Here is a 12,890-nt window from a genome sequence, read left to right on the forward strand (position 1 = left end):
GCTGGCCGATGTGAATGCGTGATGTATTGTGTAAAAAAAATTCCATCTCACACGGCATGAATCAATCCCTGCGCCTTGAATATGTGCGCGATATAAATTACATTAAAAAAATAAAATTAAAAAAATCCCTGCGTTTAGAACTGTACCCCCTGAATACGCGCGATATAAGCCTCATATTAGAATTATATCGCGACCTCATATTAGAATTAGACCTCGTGGCTGCATGCGTACCATCCTTTTGGGTGTCACCCACTGTAACTCAGTGTAACTCAGCCCTGGTCAACATGTTCTCGGGCAAAAAGTTACCATTATCATGGTTGGTTCCAGTTTGTCACCTGGTGTTTGTGTGCCCGGTGTTGGTTGGAAAAGACCCCAAAGAAATCGCCAACCGGCCATGCCTACTAATTTGATTGCATCGTGCAGGCTTTCGTTTCGAACTAAAGATAATATATGCTTAGTCATTAAAACTTGATTGACCGGTTGCTGCAACTGTGACTAGTTTTATTCGATGAATGCCTCTTTCCTTTATTTTGGCCAATACCGGCTTTGAAATACAACACAGCTCGATCACTGGTCATCTCGTCACTTGTTAATACCATAATTTACAATTTACCAGCATAACGGAAGTAAGGAGGAACAATGGTGGCAGAAATATCAGCCACACAGATTTTCTGAGTGCACTGTTAGTCTTTGAAAGCAGTCTACTTCTGCCTGGGTCAGGCGGCGGTGGACGACGTTTTAGCACTGAAATTATATTCTTTTTATCTTTTTGTGTGTGTTTGACCCACAGGAAAGTTACTGTACGTGTAGACTCAAGTAAAGTCGCTAATCTGTAATTTGCAGGAGGCGGACATCGGACTTACACCGACTGACATCATCTTGGATAGAACATACGCCTTTGACTTCTCCTATCCTTTTATTTTTTCATCCGTCGTCATGGTATACCGGAAACCGAAAGTGACACCACACCGCTGGGTCCTCTTCAATCCATTGAACACGCAGACGATCACGGCCATTTTGGGATCCTTGGTTTTGGTGACTTTGATAGTCTGTGGCCTGGAGATGATGGTGGAGAGGCTCCGTGAAGAGTCGGTAGGTTTGGAGGAGAGGAATCCACGTGAAAGGCGTCGGCATGCACGTCGAGACTGGATATTGACGTTGGATCGAGCTCTTCAAGTGTCTGGCGCTGCCATTCTTAGCGAAGGTATGTAATAGGCTGAATGAATGTTTACTGATGATACTGTATTAGCTTGAACTAGGCCTATGTACGTATCCTTTAATTTTGGCGTAGTACTGTGAGCTGAATGTTGGCTGATGATACTCACTGTGTTTCCTTGAACTGTGCAGACTTTAATTTTGGTGTTGTACTGTGAGCTGAATGTTGGCTGATGATACTGTGTTTGCTTGAACTGTGCAGCCTTAATTTGGGTGAAGTACTGTAGGCTGAATGTTGGCTGATAATACTGTGTTTGCTTGAACTGTGCATGTAGCCTTTACAGTTCAAGACCGGACAAGGGGAGGGTGGGGGGGGGGGGGGGGGGTGGGCTTTGGGGGCTCCCCAGCCCATTTAAAAAAAAAAGAAGTCAAAATTGCTTCCTCCGAAAAAAGGGGGAGGAAAAAAAAGACGGATTGAGCAATTTCTTAGCTCAGATAGCCCCGTTTGGCTTCTTTGGACACACACAAAATCCATGGGGGGGGGGGGGGGGGGGGGGGAGGGGGCGGACCCCCCTAGGAATCTCGGTCGCGGGCGGACCCCCCTAGGAATCTCGGTCCCTTTGCTCATTCGTCTAGTTCGCTTCGCTCCCGGATCCCCTTACTTAGCCCCCCCCCCCCCCCCCTAACAAACTAACTGATCCGGCCCTGAAATTGGTGTAGTACTGTGAGCTAAGTGTTGACACTGTGATGATACTGTGTTTGCCTGAAATGTACTGTAGGCTGCTATGCTAACTTGGTTTTTCTGTCCCCAGAACTAGTGTCTATGTGGGACATGACGTGGTTATGTGCTAGGAACTGTAGGCTGAATAATGTTATTGGCTGATGATAATCGTTGTCTTTGCGTGAACTGTGCAGCATCTGAGCTACAACTCCGCTCCCGCCCTGCTCGGGTGTTGCTGTGCAGCTGGTGGCTGTTGTCCGTGGTGCTGGCTGCTGCGTACAGTGGAACTCTCACCGCCTTCCTGTCCGTCACCAAAGAGACTCGGCTAATTTCTAGTCTGGAAGATCTGGTTACCAAGCAGCATGACTACAAATGGGGGACGCCGGTTGTTTCTTCTATCTTTCTCTCTTTGCAAGTAAGTGGGGGTTCTGTGTTCCGATCCTTGGTGCTAATGGGCAGATTATACCTGCGCAGTTTCAGCGGCACAGACGACGCACTGCCTATTATTTATGCCGCGATAAGGATTATGACGAGTACTTGGCCTGTTTTCCTTTCATGCAACGTGTAGCGGGCTGGGATAATATGCAGTGCGTCGTCTGTCCTGCTGAAGTTACATATGTGAGCGGAGCCCCATAAGCAGCATGCCTTTTCTGTTTACTTGTCGAACGAGAACCGGTCGAAAAAGTTATTACACCCCCGGTATAGGGGTGTGTATAGGATTCGGTCGATGTGTTTGTTTGTGTGTTTGTGTTCGCATATAGATCTCAAGAATGAACGGACCGATCGTCACCAAACTTGGTGAACAGGTTTTATACATTCCTGAGACGGTCCTTACAAAATTTGGGACCAGTCAAACACACGGTTAGGGAGTTATTGGTGGATTAAGATTCTACAAGGACTTATAGAGGGACATATTAATGGTCAAAGGGAAATAACCTTCTCAGTTGGTGGCAGTGAGAATGGTTATTTCCCTTTGACCAACGGGGGTGTTTTTCCTACCTCGGAGGAATTTCTTGTTACTGTTTGTTTTCTATTGTTATTACTAGGAGAAACAAATGAAACACATTTGGATTTCACATATCACTCGAAGTCGGTTTCGTGCAAAGATTACTTTACTTGGAAACCATGTGTCTTCACAAAATTCTGTTTTTATTGCAAACCAAAAAAATGAACGACAACTTTCATAATATTGGCGTTTGAGCATTGCAGATTTGTGTGGAATTTTAGTGAACAAATACAATGACGATAGTGTAAATTCATGTTACAGACGATACTCCTCACCCACTACATGTATGTATCCACCCACTCACCACTACCGCCCCACCCTCCGCTACTCACACAAACACACATACGCATGCACGCCCCTCTCCACCCCCCCAACACACACACACTTACACACTAACACACACACACACACACACACACACACACACACACACACACAAGTTTACATGACTAAACGACTAAAACCGAAACGATCTGCTTCCAGAACAGCCACAAGGTCCACCAGGACATTCTGCACGGGATACAGCAGTTCGCGATGGAAGACCCCGACGTTCTCTCAGAAGACCTTCACGTTCTGACACAAAAAGTTCGCACTGAAGACTTCGTGTTGATCTACACTGGATTCTACATGGAAAGTTTGTTTGACTGTGCTTTTGAGATCGTTCCGGTGGACATCAAAACAACCAGGTCAGGTCTGGTGTTCCCCAAGGGGTCCGCTCTCACTAAGCCGTTTTCCGAAGTGTAAGTTTGCTGTTAGAAACGTTTGAACAGTGTTTTATTCTCATTCATAGTTTAAAAGCCGTGGAATATAGTGTACAAAAAAGGAGCACGTACAGCAAGTTGCTGATAATAAACGACGAGAGTTTAAAATATCATTTCTTCTTCTTGTTCTTGTTCTTGTTCTTTGTTCATGGGCTGAAACTCCCACGTTCACTCATGTTTTTGCACGAGTGGATTTTTACGCGTATAACCGTTTTTATCCCGCCATTCATTTGAAACACTCGTTAAAGATTCAGTCTATTTATAAGCTGATGTAAAAGTGGGCGTATGTGGAATGAAAAGCCTAATGATTGTCATAATCTAAACTTGCTGAATTGTTTTCCCACCATGAAATCCACAAATCTCATGTCAAGGTTATCAAAATTTAAACTTTTGATTAAAAACTAAATCCTTTCTGATGAGTGTTAACAATGTAGACATTTTTATTTCAACCAAGAGAAATAATGAACTAGCACAGTTTACATTCTGCAATTTTAGCACCAAACATTTTATTTATCACTTTTACACAGTCACATTTCCTTTTGTTGAGCGGATAATAAAGGGTTTGTTCTTGTTCGTGTTAAAAACTTCGTCGTATCAATTAGCGTTAGCAGTCGGCGAAACACTATATATATTTTCACGGTGGGGAAAAGGGGGACGCCGATGAAGGCCTCAAACTTACCGAAACATCTACGACCATATCGGAAATATTTTGTCAAAGAAAATGTATCCTTGCAGCCATTTCGGCAGAATTGCCAAACTTTTTCCATTGTGGGTGAAAGGTGACGCGCATGACGGACTCAGTCTTTACCGAAACTTTTTATATCAGTGCAACATACGTCCTCCTTGGTTTTCAGAATTCTCCAGCTGCACTCTTCGGGGCTCCTGTCTGACTGGACGAAGAAGTGGTTTCCTCGGTCCTACTGTCCCCCTCCCCCTTCCGGCCCCATGGTCATCTCCCTGCTGCACGTGCAGGGCGTGCTGCTCTTGCTGCCCATGGGGCTGGGACTGGCCCTGGGGGTCATGGCCGCAGAGAAGATTTATGCGCGCAGAAGGAAGAGAAAAATGATCGAGGAAACTGTAGACAGATATGATGTGCATGCCCAGAACGAAGAGGAAAAGATCGAAGAAACAGTAGGCGAAAGAAATGATGACTGACGCGATCATATTTGCGCAGAGCGCGGAGGAAACAGACCGAGAAAGCACCAGACGTAATGTGACAGGGTTACGCAATACACCAGTTAATAGTTTCGGCGTTTACATGGAACGAAGAAGGAAAGCGGAAGAGGAAGCAGTACAAACATACTCGCAAAAAACGATCTACGCACGCGTTCAAATCAAAGGGGGGGGGGGGGGGGGGGGAAGGAAAATCGCGTGTTTGTGTGCCCGATGCAATCCTTAGAACCTTTATACTCTTTGTTTGAACACTCAAACGCAACTTCAGGGCCGGAAGAATACAAAATTGCACTTTTGCCGACTGAATCTACGCTTTCTCAAATCAACCGGAACAGGAAGAAGAAGAAAGAAACTTTCGAAAAAACGATCTGCGGATGCGCATTTTTTCAACAAGTCGCGTAAGGCGAAAATACAACATTTAGTCAAGCTCAGTCGAACTTACAGAATGAAACTGAACGCATTGCATTTTTTTCCCAGCAAGACCGTACTCTCGAAGCATCGTCTGTCCACCGCTCGTGGCAAAGGCAGTGAAATTAACAATCCAGAAAAGCGCGATAGCGGTTGCGATGAGGAGGTTAGCACGCTTTTCTATATCTCTATTCTTTTTAACTCTCTGAACGTGTTTTTAATCCAAACATATCATATCTATATGTTTTTGGAATCAGGAACGGACAAGGAATAAGATGAAATTGTTTTTAAATCGATTTCGGAATTTTAATCATAATTTTTATATTTTTAATTTTCAGAGCTTGTTTTTAATCCGAATATAACATATTTATATGTTTTTGGAATCAGAAAATGATGAAGAATACGATAAACGTAATTTTGGATCGTTTTATAAAAAAAACTAATTATTACAATTTTCAGATTTTTAATGACCAAAGTCATAAATTAATTTTTAAGTCTCCAAGCTGAAATGCAATCCAAAAGTCCGGCCTTCGTCGAAGATTGCTTGGCCAAAATTTTAATCAATTTTATTGAAAAATGAGGGTGTGACAGTGCCGCCTCAACTTTTACAAAATGCCGGATATGACGTCATCAAAGACATTTATCGAAAAAATGTCATACCCAGGAACTCTCATGAAAAATTTCATAAAGATCGGTCCAGTAGTTTACTCTGAATCGCTCTACACACACACACACACACAGACACAGACACCACGACCCTCGTCTCGATTCCCCCCTCTATGTTAAAACATTTAGTCAAAACTTGACTAAATGTAAAAACTGGAAACCGGAAGAGGAAGAAGAATCAAAAGTGCTCGTAGAAAAAGATGTGCGCATGTGCGAATCTAAAAGAGCCGCGGAATTGTTAATCGGTGCACTCTAAATTTTATAACACTTTGAGAACACTGAAAGTGTTTAGGGTGAACACTTAAAGTGTTAGGGTGAACACATTTTTACACTTTTGGAACACAGAAAGTGTTCTCAATGTGTTATCCTGAAGCATCTTCTGCTACCTGAACACTTTTGGAACACATGGTAAACACTTTTTAGCACAGTGGAACACCAGGTGAACACACGTGTTCAACAAGTGTTCCACTTCGTCTTTTAGTCATGCTCCGAATAAAACAATACATTAAAAATATTTGGGCCATGAGCGGATTCGAATCCGAGACCTTCGCCTTGCCATGTCAGCGCTCTACCGATTGAGCTACGGAGACTCGTCGAGATCTAGCGTCGCTTAGAGTATATAATTTTTATACCCCCTAGACCGCTGCGGGACGTTTTTTTGTTTTCGTTTTTAATCGTGTTGTGCTTATATTTTTTCATCAAACATTTATTTCATCTGAGACATCTAATAAGCGGTAAGTATTAGCATTTTTATTTTTACACTTTAATAATGTTACTAATTGTCCCATCATGCTTCAAAAAAGAACGTTGACACTTTTAGATCTGTGGACCTGTCTGCGTTGTCGCTGCGTTGATTTGGCTCAGGATTTCCGATTGTTATCTGTAAGTTGCTTGCTGAGATTTTGTATTAATTCATCTAAGCTTAGTCACTCGTATTTTTGTTGTAACATGTTCCCGTTACTTGTATCTGTGGACGTTTTAAGACAATTTCTCTAATTTTGCTGTCGCAACGGTTTCAGCTGATCAGTGGACCTTTTACATTAGTTCTGCGTTGGTAAATAAACTCTATTTCAATTTGATGTTGATTTTTTTATTCTGGTTGATGTGCTTGGTTTTTTGTTATTGTTATACTTGTATGTCCAGGGGTTCCTTATAATGATAATGGTGGTCCAGTGAACGATACCTTCCGCCTGTGGTCACAGCAATACATTTGCAGATTTTCGGATTCTTCTTCTTCCTTTGGTTAGATCATAGATGTACGATCTGCACGCTAGATAAAGTGAAGCGGTAGGCTAAAAACAGCATACATTAATGAACAACATTCATCATAATAGTGGCCAGGTTGATTGTGTGCGCAATTTAGAATAATTCTATGCATGCTTGGTTGTATTTGATTTCACAGATCTATCACACTTTCAGGGAACTGGGAAGCCGTTTGAGCTGATGTGCCCATGTGGCGAATCGATGTGGGCGTAACCTGCGCACATTTCTTCTGAATTGCACTGAGGATGAACAGGAGGCACTGACGGCAACCCAGACGTGTTTACCAAGGTACGCATGTCCTGCATTTGCATATATTGTGTAGTTTTGCAGAGAAATATTGACTTTCAAATTGATCTGATAAGTTTTGTTTGTTTGTTTGCTTAACGCCCAGCCGACTACGAAGGGCCATATCAGGGCGGTGCTGCTTTGACATTTAACGTGCGCCACACACAAGACAGAAGTCGCAGCACAGGCTTCATGTCTCACCTAGTCACTTTATTCTGACACCGGACCAACCAGTCCTAGCACTAACCCCATAATGCCAGACGCCAGGCGGAGCAGCCACTAGATTGCCAATTTTAAAGTTTTAGGTATGACCCGGCCGGGGTTCGAAGCCACGACCTCCCGATCACCGGGCGGACGCCTTACCACTAGGCCAATTGTGCCGGCGGTTGCGGAATCATTGATTATACTATTTGCTGAAATACTCTGTTTCAAAATTAATATCTCCGTGCAAAACACACCAGACAGTCGCCAAACTCATATGTGGACACACACACACACACACACACACACACACACACACACACACACACACACACACACACACACACACACAGAGCCAGCCCCCTCTCCTTCCACATTTGACAGAAATCTAAATGTTGATACACAGTTTCACAATAAACAAAAGTATGAGAATCAGAACACTTGTCAGTGTTGCTACGATGTGGAACTTCAGTAAAATAGTGTTTGATTTCTTAACATGCATCTTGTGTGTGCAGGAACCATACTGCTTGGCTGAGGCAGTTCACTTTCTGGAGATGGAGCTAACAGTAATGCGACGAAACCTTGTGGATGCACTTCATGTAAGTTTAAGCTTTCTGTGGGATACAGCGCAGTTACATTTTGAGAATGCTGCCTTATTTTGCAGTCTTCTCCTTAAAAGGTGGAAAATATATACATATTTTTAAGTTCAGTGAGTGCTGAGGCCTGCAATGATAAAATGTTTTCCTGAACTAAGTCTACTCAGAATTTCCATTCAAAGCATGGCCAACAGACAACACGCTGCTGATCCGCTTGGATCTGCCATTGCCGCTAACAGTGTATGCAGGGTGCATTCAATATGACACCCTTTTCTTTTGAAAATATTCTCATCGGAGTTTATGATTGGTTTTGACAGTGATCGCTGGCCTCCAATGGTCGCTGACAAGGTGTTTTCCTTCGGTTCACGTAGGTTTAGCTTGAGATCACGTGAGTTAAAAGCGATCCGTTTGTAAGTTTTGGTTAGTTTGATCTAAATAATGAAATATTTTAGAAAATTATGATAGAAATTAGAATGCATTTTATATTAAAGAATGCATTCCATATCATAGAACACATTCTATATTTATAGAATGCATTCTATAAAATAGAAAACATTGTATAATATAGAATGCATTCAATCATACTTGTCATTTGCCCAGAAATGTATTCTATTATAGAATGCATTCTATAACGTCCAACAATGCATTCTTATGATAGAATGCATTCCATAAAGCGCCACAAAACTTCTACAGGCCAGCTCGGTATGGTCCCTGCTTCGAAAGCAGATCTACAAACAATCTCACACACAGCTCTCTCTTTCTCTCTGTCTCTGTCTCTCTGTCTCTGTCTCTCTGTCTCTCTCTCTCTCTGTCTCTCTGTCTCTCTCTTTCTCTCTCTCTCTCTCTCTCTCTCTCTCTCTCTCTCTCTCTCTCTCTCTCTCTCTCTCTCTGTGCGTGTGTGTGGCTGTGTGTGTGTGTGTGTGTGTAGTTCTGCTTTTCTTTGCGGGGCTGGCCTGTTGTAGTTTCGGGACATTATGCATATAAATTATAATGCATTTCAGGACGTTAAAGAACGCATTCTATCATAAAAAGCATTTTGGTATTTTGTGTAAATAGAATGCATTTTATCATAGAAGGCAGTTCGGAACGTTATAGAATGCATTCTATAATATAGAATACATTACATAATAAATGATTTCCTTATAATTCATTATTTAGATTAAACCAACAAAACTTAGGTAGTTTCTTTACAAACGGATTACTAGAGGGTGCATTCAATATGACACCCTTTTCTTTGAACTAAAACTCATCGGAGTTCACGATTAATTGCGACAGTGATCTTTGGCTTCCAGTGATTGTTGACAAGGTGTTTTCCCTGGGTTCACATAGGTTTAAGAACGAGTTAAGGAAAACGGGCGTGCTCAAGGCCTCGCCACATTAGCAGTACGGTTTACTGCTTACCTTATATAAAAAATTTTTAGAGTGCCATTTTCCAGAGTGGCCACGCGCTAATGAAATCCTTGCGAAAGACCTATTTTAATTCTACTTTTTATATTTAGTCAAGTTTTGACTAAATATTTTAACATCGAGGGGGAATCGAAACGAGGGTATGGTGTATGTGCGTGTGTCTGTGTGTGTGTCTGTGTGTGTGTCTGTGTGTGTGTGTAGAGCGATTCAGACTAAACTACTGGACCGATCTTTATGAAATTTGACATGAGAGTTCCTGGGTATGAAATCCCCGAACGTTTTTTTCATTTTTTTGATAAATGTCTTTGATGACGTCATATCCGGCTTTTCGTGAAAGTTGAGGCGGCACTGTCACGCCCTCATTTTTCAACCAAATTGGTTGAAATTTTGGTCAAGTAATCTTCGACGAAGCCCGGGGTTCGGTATTGCATTTCAGCTTGGTGGCTTAAAAATTAATTTATGACTTTGGTCATTAAAAATCGGAAAATTGTAAAAAAAAATAAAAATTTATAAAACGATCCAAATTTACGTTTATCTTATTCTCCATCATTTGCTGATTCCAAAAACATATAAATATGTTATATTCGGATTAAAAACAAGCTCTGAAAATTAAATATATAAAAATTATTATCAAAATTTTTTTTTCGAAATCAATTTAAAAACACTTTCATCTTATTCCTTGTCGGTTCCTGATTCCAAAAACATATAGATATGATATGTTTGGATTAAAAACACGCTCAGAAAGTTAAAACAAAGAGAGGTACAGAAAAGCGTGCTATCCTTCTTAGCGCAACTACTACCCCGCTCTTCTTGTCAATTTCACTGCCTTTGCCATGAGCGGTGGACTGACGATGCTACGAGTATACGGTCTTGCTGAAAAAGGGCAGCTACTTGACTAAATATTGTATTTTCGCCTTACGCGACTTGTTGTTCTTAGGGACAGACTCCTGCTTCAAGAGGGATTACTTTTTACATTCAGTCGTGTGTGCATGTGCGTGCATGCGAGTGTCATTGTGTGTTGGGAAGGTGAGAGCGAATTGGACGTGATTTATTTGTTCTCTGTTATGTGACCTATGCCCGTTCTGGAATAAAAAAAAGTTTACCTGTAACTGCGATTGTTGGAGATCTGCTGACAGCAAGAAGAAGTCCACTATTAGTTAAGATTTACACTTCAGTGTTATCAATTAAGTACAAACGTTTAACACAAACCTGTTAAGAGTTGGAAATGCATCATGTTCTAAAACTCACTTTTATTTCGAACAGGATGTTCCGGACAGCGAGTTGAAAACTAAACCAAAGACCAAGGGCCTGGAATCCTCCCAACTCTGAAGGGTGTTTTTGTTATCGGACTTTCGTGTGTGAACTTTCAAGATGGGGTTTACCAGAGCTCCGTTCATATTATTTAATAGCAACATATACCGAGCAACAAAAGAAACGCGAAAAATTTCTGCAATGTTTGATTGACAAAATCTCGAACAATTATGGAGTTAGAATTATCAAACCACAACATTTTGATGAAGGCATGTTTGACACAGCTGTTGCGTGAGTATTTTGATGCTGCGATTGTTTCAACACACAGGACAAAACGAAGTTTTGGAGGTCTCGCTCAGTCAGCCTTCATCGCGTTCTCTGGCCACTGATCGGACACTGGTTGCTTCCAGTGATGATCCTGGTATTGTCAGCGGCTGAATTGAATCGATGTCGAAGACGTTGTGGAAGGAAATTGCGATCTTGTCTTATTGGGGTAATGCGAAAAAATCTACCGCGTTGCATAACTGCAGTGCTTCCAATGTCACCAGAACATTGCAGAAGGTGGTAAACTGTTGACACATGCACGTTTAAAGCCCATGCCAGCGCTTCTGGATCACCCCCAGCTTTAAATCGACCTGGCATTTTGGTGGTGTCAATCTTGGCATCCTGGCTGTTTCAAAAGTGAGACTGGCAGCAAGCGTGCCATGGTCTCTTTTGGTTGCTAATGCATTAGTGAACACATCTCACACATCAGATTTCTCCTGCTCCACTTGCACGTGCTGCGAGCGCGCATTATGTGTTTTACGATAAACCTGCTTGTCCCGTGTGTTAAAACAGTCACAGCATCAAAATAATCACACAAAAGCAAGGTCAAACATGCCTTCATTAAACTTTTGTAGTTTAATAATTCTAACTCTATAATTGATGAAGATTTTGTCAATCAAACAATGACGAATTTTGTTGCTCGGTATATTATGTGTTCAACAATTCCTACCCCAGACCCGTTTGTTCTGCGACTGCTGCAGACATTTCTTTTTGTCAATTAAAAATGCTTCTTTGCTCACAAAATTTGATTTTAATGTCTTTCTGAATTGTATGACAGTGCAGGATGAAAGTGTTCCAAAAGTGTTCTAAAAGTGTTCCAAAAGTGTTCTAAAAGTGTTCTAAAAGTGTTCCAAAAGTGTTCCAAAAGTGTTCTAAAAGTGTTCCAAAAGTGTTCTAAAAGTGTTCTAAAAGTGTTCCAAAAGTGTTCCAAAAGTGTTCTAAAAGTGTTGACCTGAACACTTTTATGTGTTCAGAAGTGGTTACAGCAGGGTGAACACTTAAAAGTGTTCAGATGTGAACACTTTTGGAACACTTTTGGAACACTTTTGGAACACTTTTTTGTGTATAGAACACTTTTTGTGTTCCAAAAGTGTTCCAAAAGTGTTCTACTAAAAGGGTGTTCAGAAGTGGTTACAGAAAGGGTGTTCAGGAGTGGAACACTTTTGTTTAGAGTGTGTATAGTTCCCCTTGTCACAGGCAGTTGCTCAGCATTGATGTTGTCTCCCTGCCAAAGCGTGAGATATTTATAGTAGCTCAACTTTGTTGGTACGTTGGAAGACGTGGGGTACCTTTTTGTGATAGAGTCTGGCTGCTGTTTTCAACTTGTATGCTCTTGGCAACCTATGAGTGCCCATGGCAGTTTTTATAATGCTATTGAATTAGCTAATCTCATCCCTTCTTTGACCCTCAAAAGGTGATTGTTTTGCTCTGTGTAGCCTACTCGGTTACAGTAAGCAACAACGGGACTGGCCCCGGCTGCAGGAATAAGGTACGTGCACAAAAGGAAGAAGAACATTCGAAGAAGAAGCAGATGAAAGAAAACATGGCATTGGTCCTGGTGGTCATGAGTTCAGCAAAAAAAAATTTTTTTTTCATGTACTGAGGGAACAGGAAAAAGATCGAGAAAACAAAAGACGGACGAAGAGATTTGGACTGCCCCTTAGGGTAATGGC

At 41.7% G+C, this 12,890-nt stretch overlaps 1 protein-coding gene and 1 long non-coding RNA gene across 2 annotated transcripts; both read left to right on the forward strand.

Moving 5' to 3' along the window:
• The first annotated feature begins 853 nt into the window (after positions 1-853).
• LOC138951734 (glutamate receptor 3-like) lies at positions 854-4,965 on the forward strand. Its single transcript, XM_070323295.1, has 4 exons — positions 854-1,204; positions 2,071-2,291; positions 3,366-3,622; positions 4,498-4,965. Exons 1-4 carry the CDS (start codon positions 937-939, stop codon positions 4,796-4,798), a joined length of 1,047 nt encoding a protein of 348 aa, XP_070179396.1. The 5' UTR covers positions 854-936; the 3' UTR covers positions 4,799-4,965.
• Positions 4,966-6,667: 1,702 nt separating this feature from the next.
• Positions 6,668-11,768, forward strand: LOC138951735 (uncharacterized). Its single transcript, XR_011451201.1, has 4 exons — positions 6,668-6,772; positions 7,310-7,441; positions 8,155-8,238; positions 10,906-11,768. It is a non-coding gene; the product is annotated as an uncharacterized lncRNA (long non-coding RNA).
• The last annotated feature ends 1,122 nt before the right edge of the window (positions 11,769-12,890 follow it).

This window comes from Littorina saxatilis, linkage group LG17, assembly GCF_037325665.1.
Source record: "Littorina saxatilis isolate snail1 linkage group LG17, US_GU_Lsax_2.0, whole genome shotgun sequence".
NCBI lineage: Eukaryota > Metazoa > Mollusca > Gastropoda > Littorinimorpha > Littorinidae > Littorina > Littorina saxatilis.

What these genes read in the sequence shown, in the direction of transcription:
- LOC138951734 (XM_070323295.1), top strand. Translation starts at nt 937, where the DNA reads ATGGTATACCGGAAACCGAAAGTGACACCACACCGCTGGGTCCTCTTC. An exon ending in CGCTGCCATTCTTAGCGAAG is followed by an intron (nt 1,205 to 2,070) that starts GTATGTAATAGG and finishes TGAACTGTGCAG; the next exon opens with CATCTGAGCTACAACTCCGC. An exon ending in CTATCTTTCTCTCTTTGCAA is followed by an intron (nt 2,292 to 3,365) that starts GTAAGTGGGGGT and finishes ATCTGCTTCCAG; the next exon opens with AACAGCCACAAGGTCCACCA.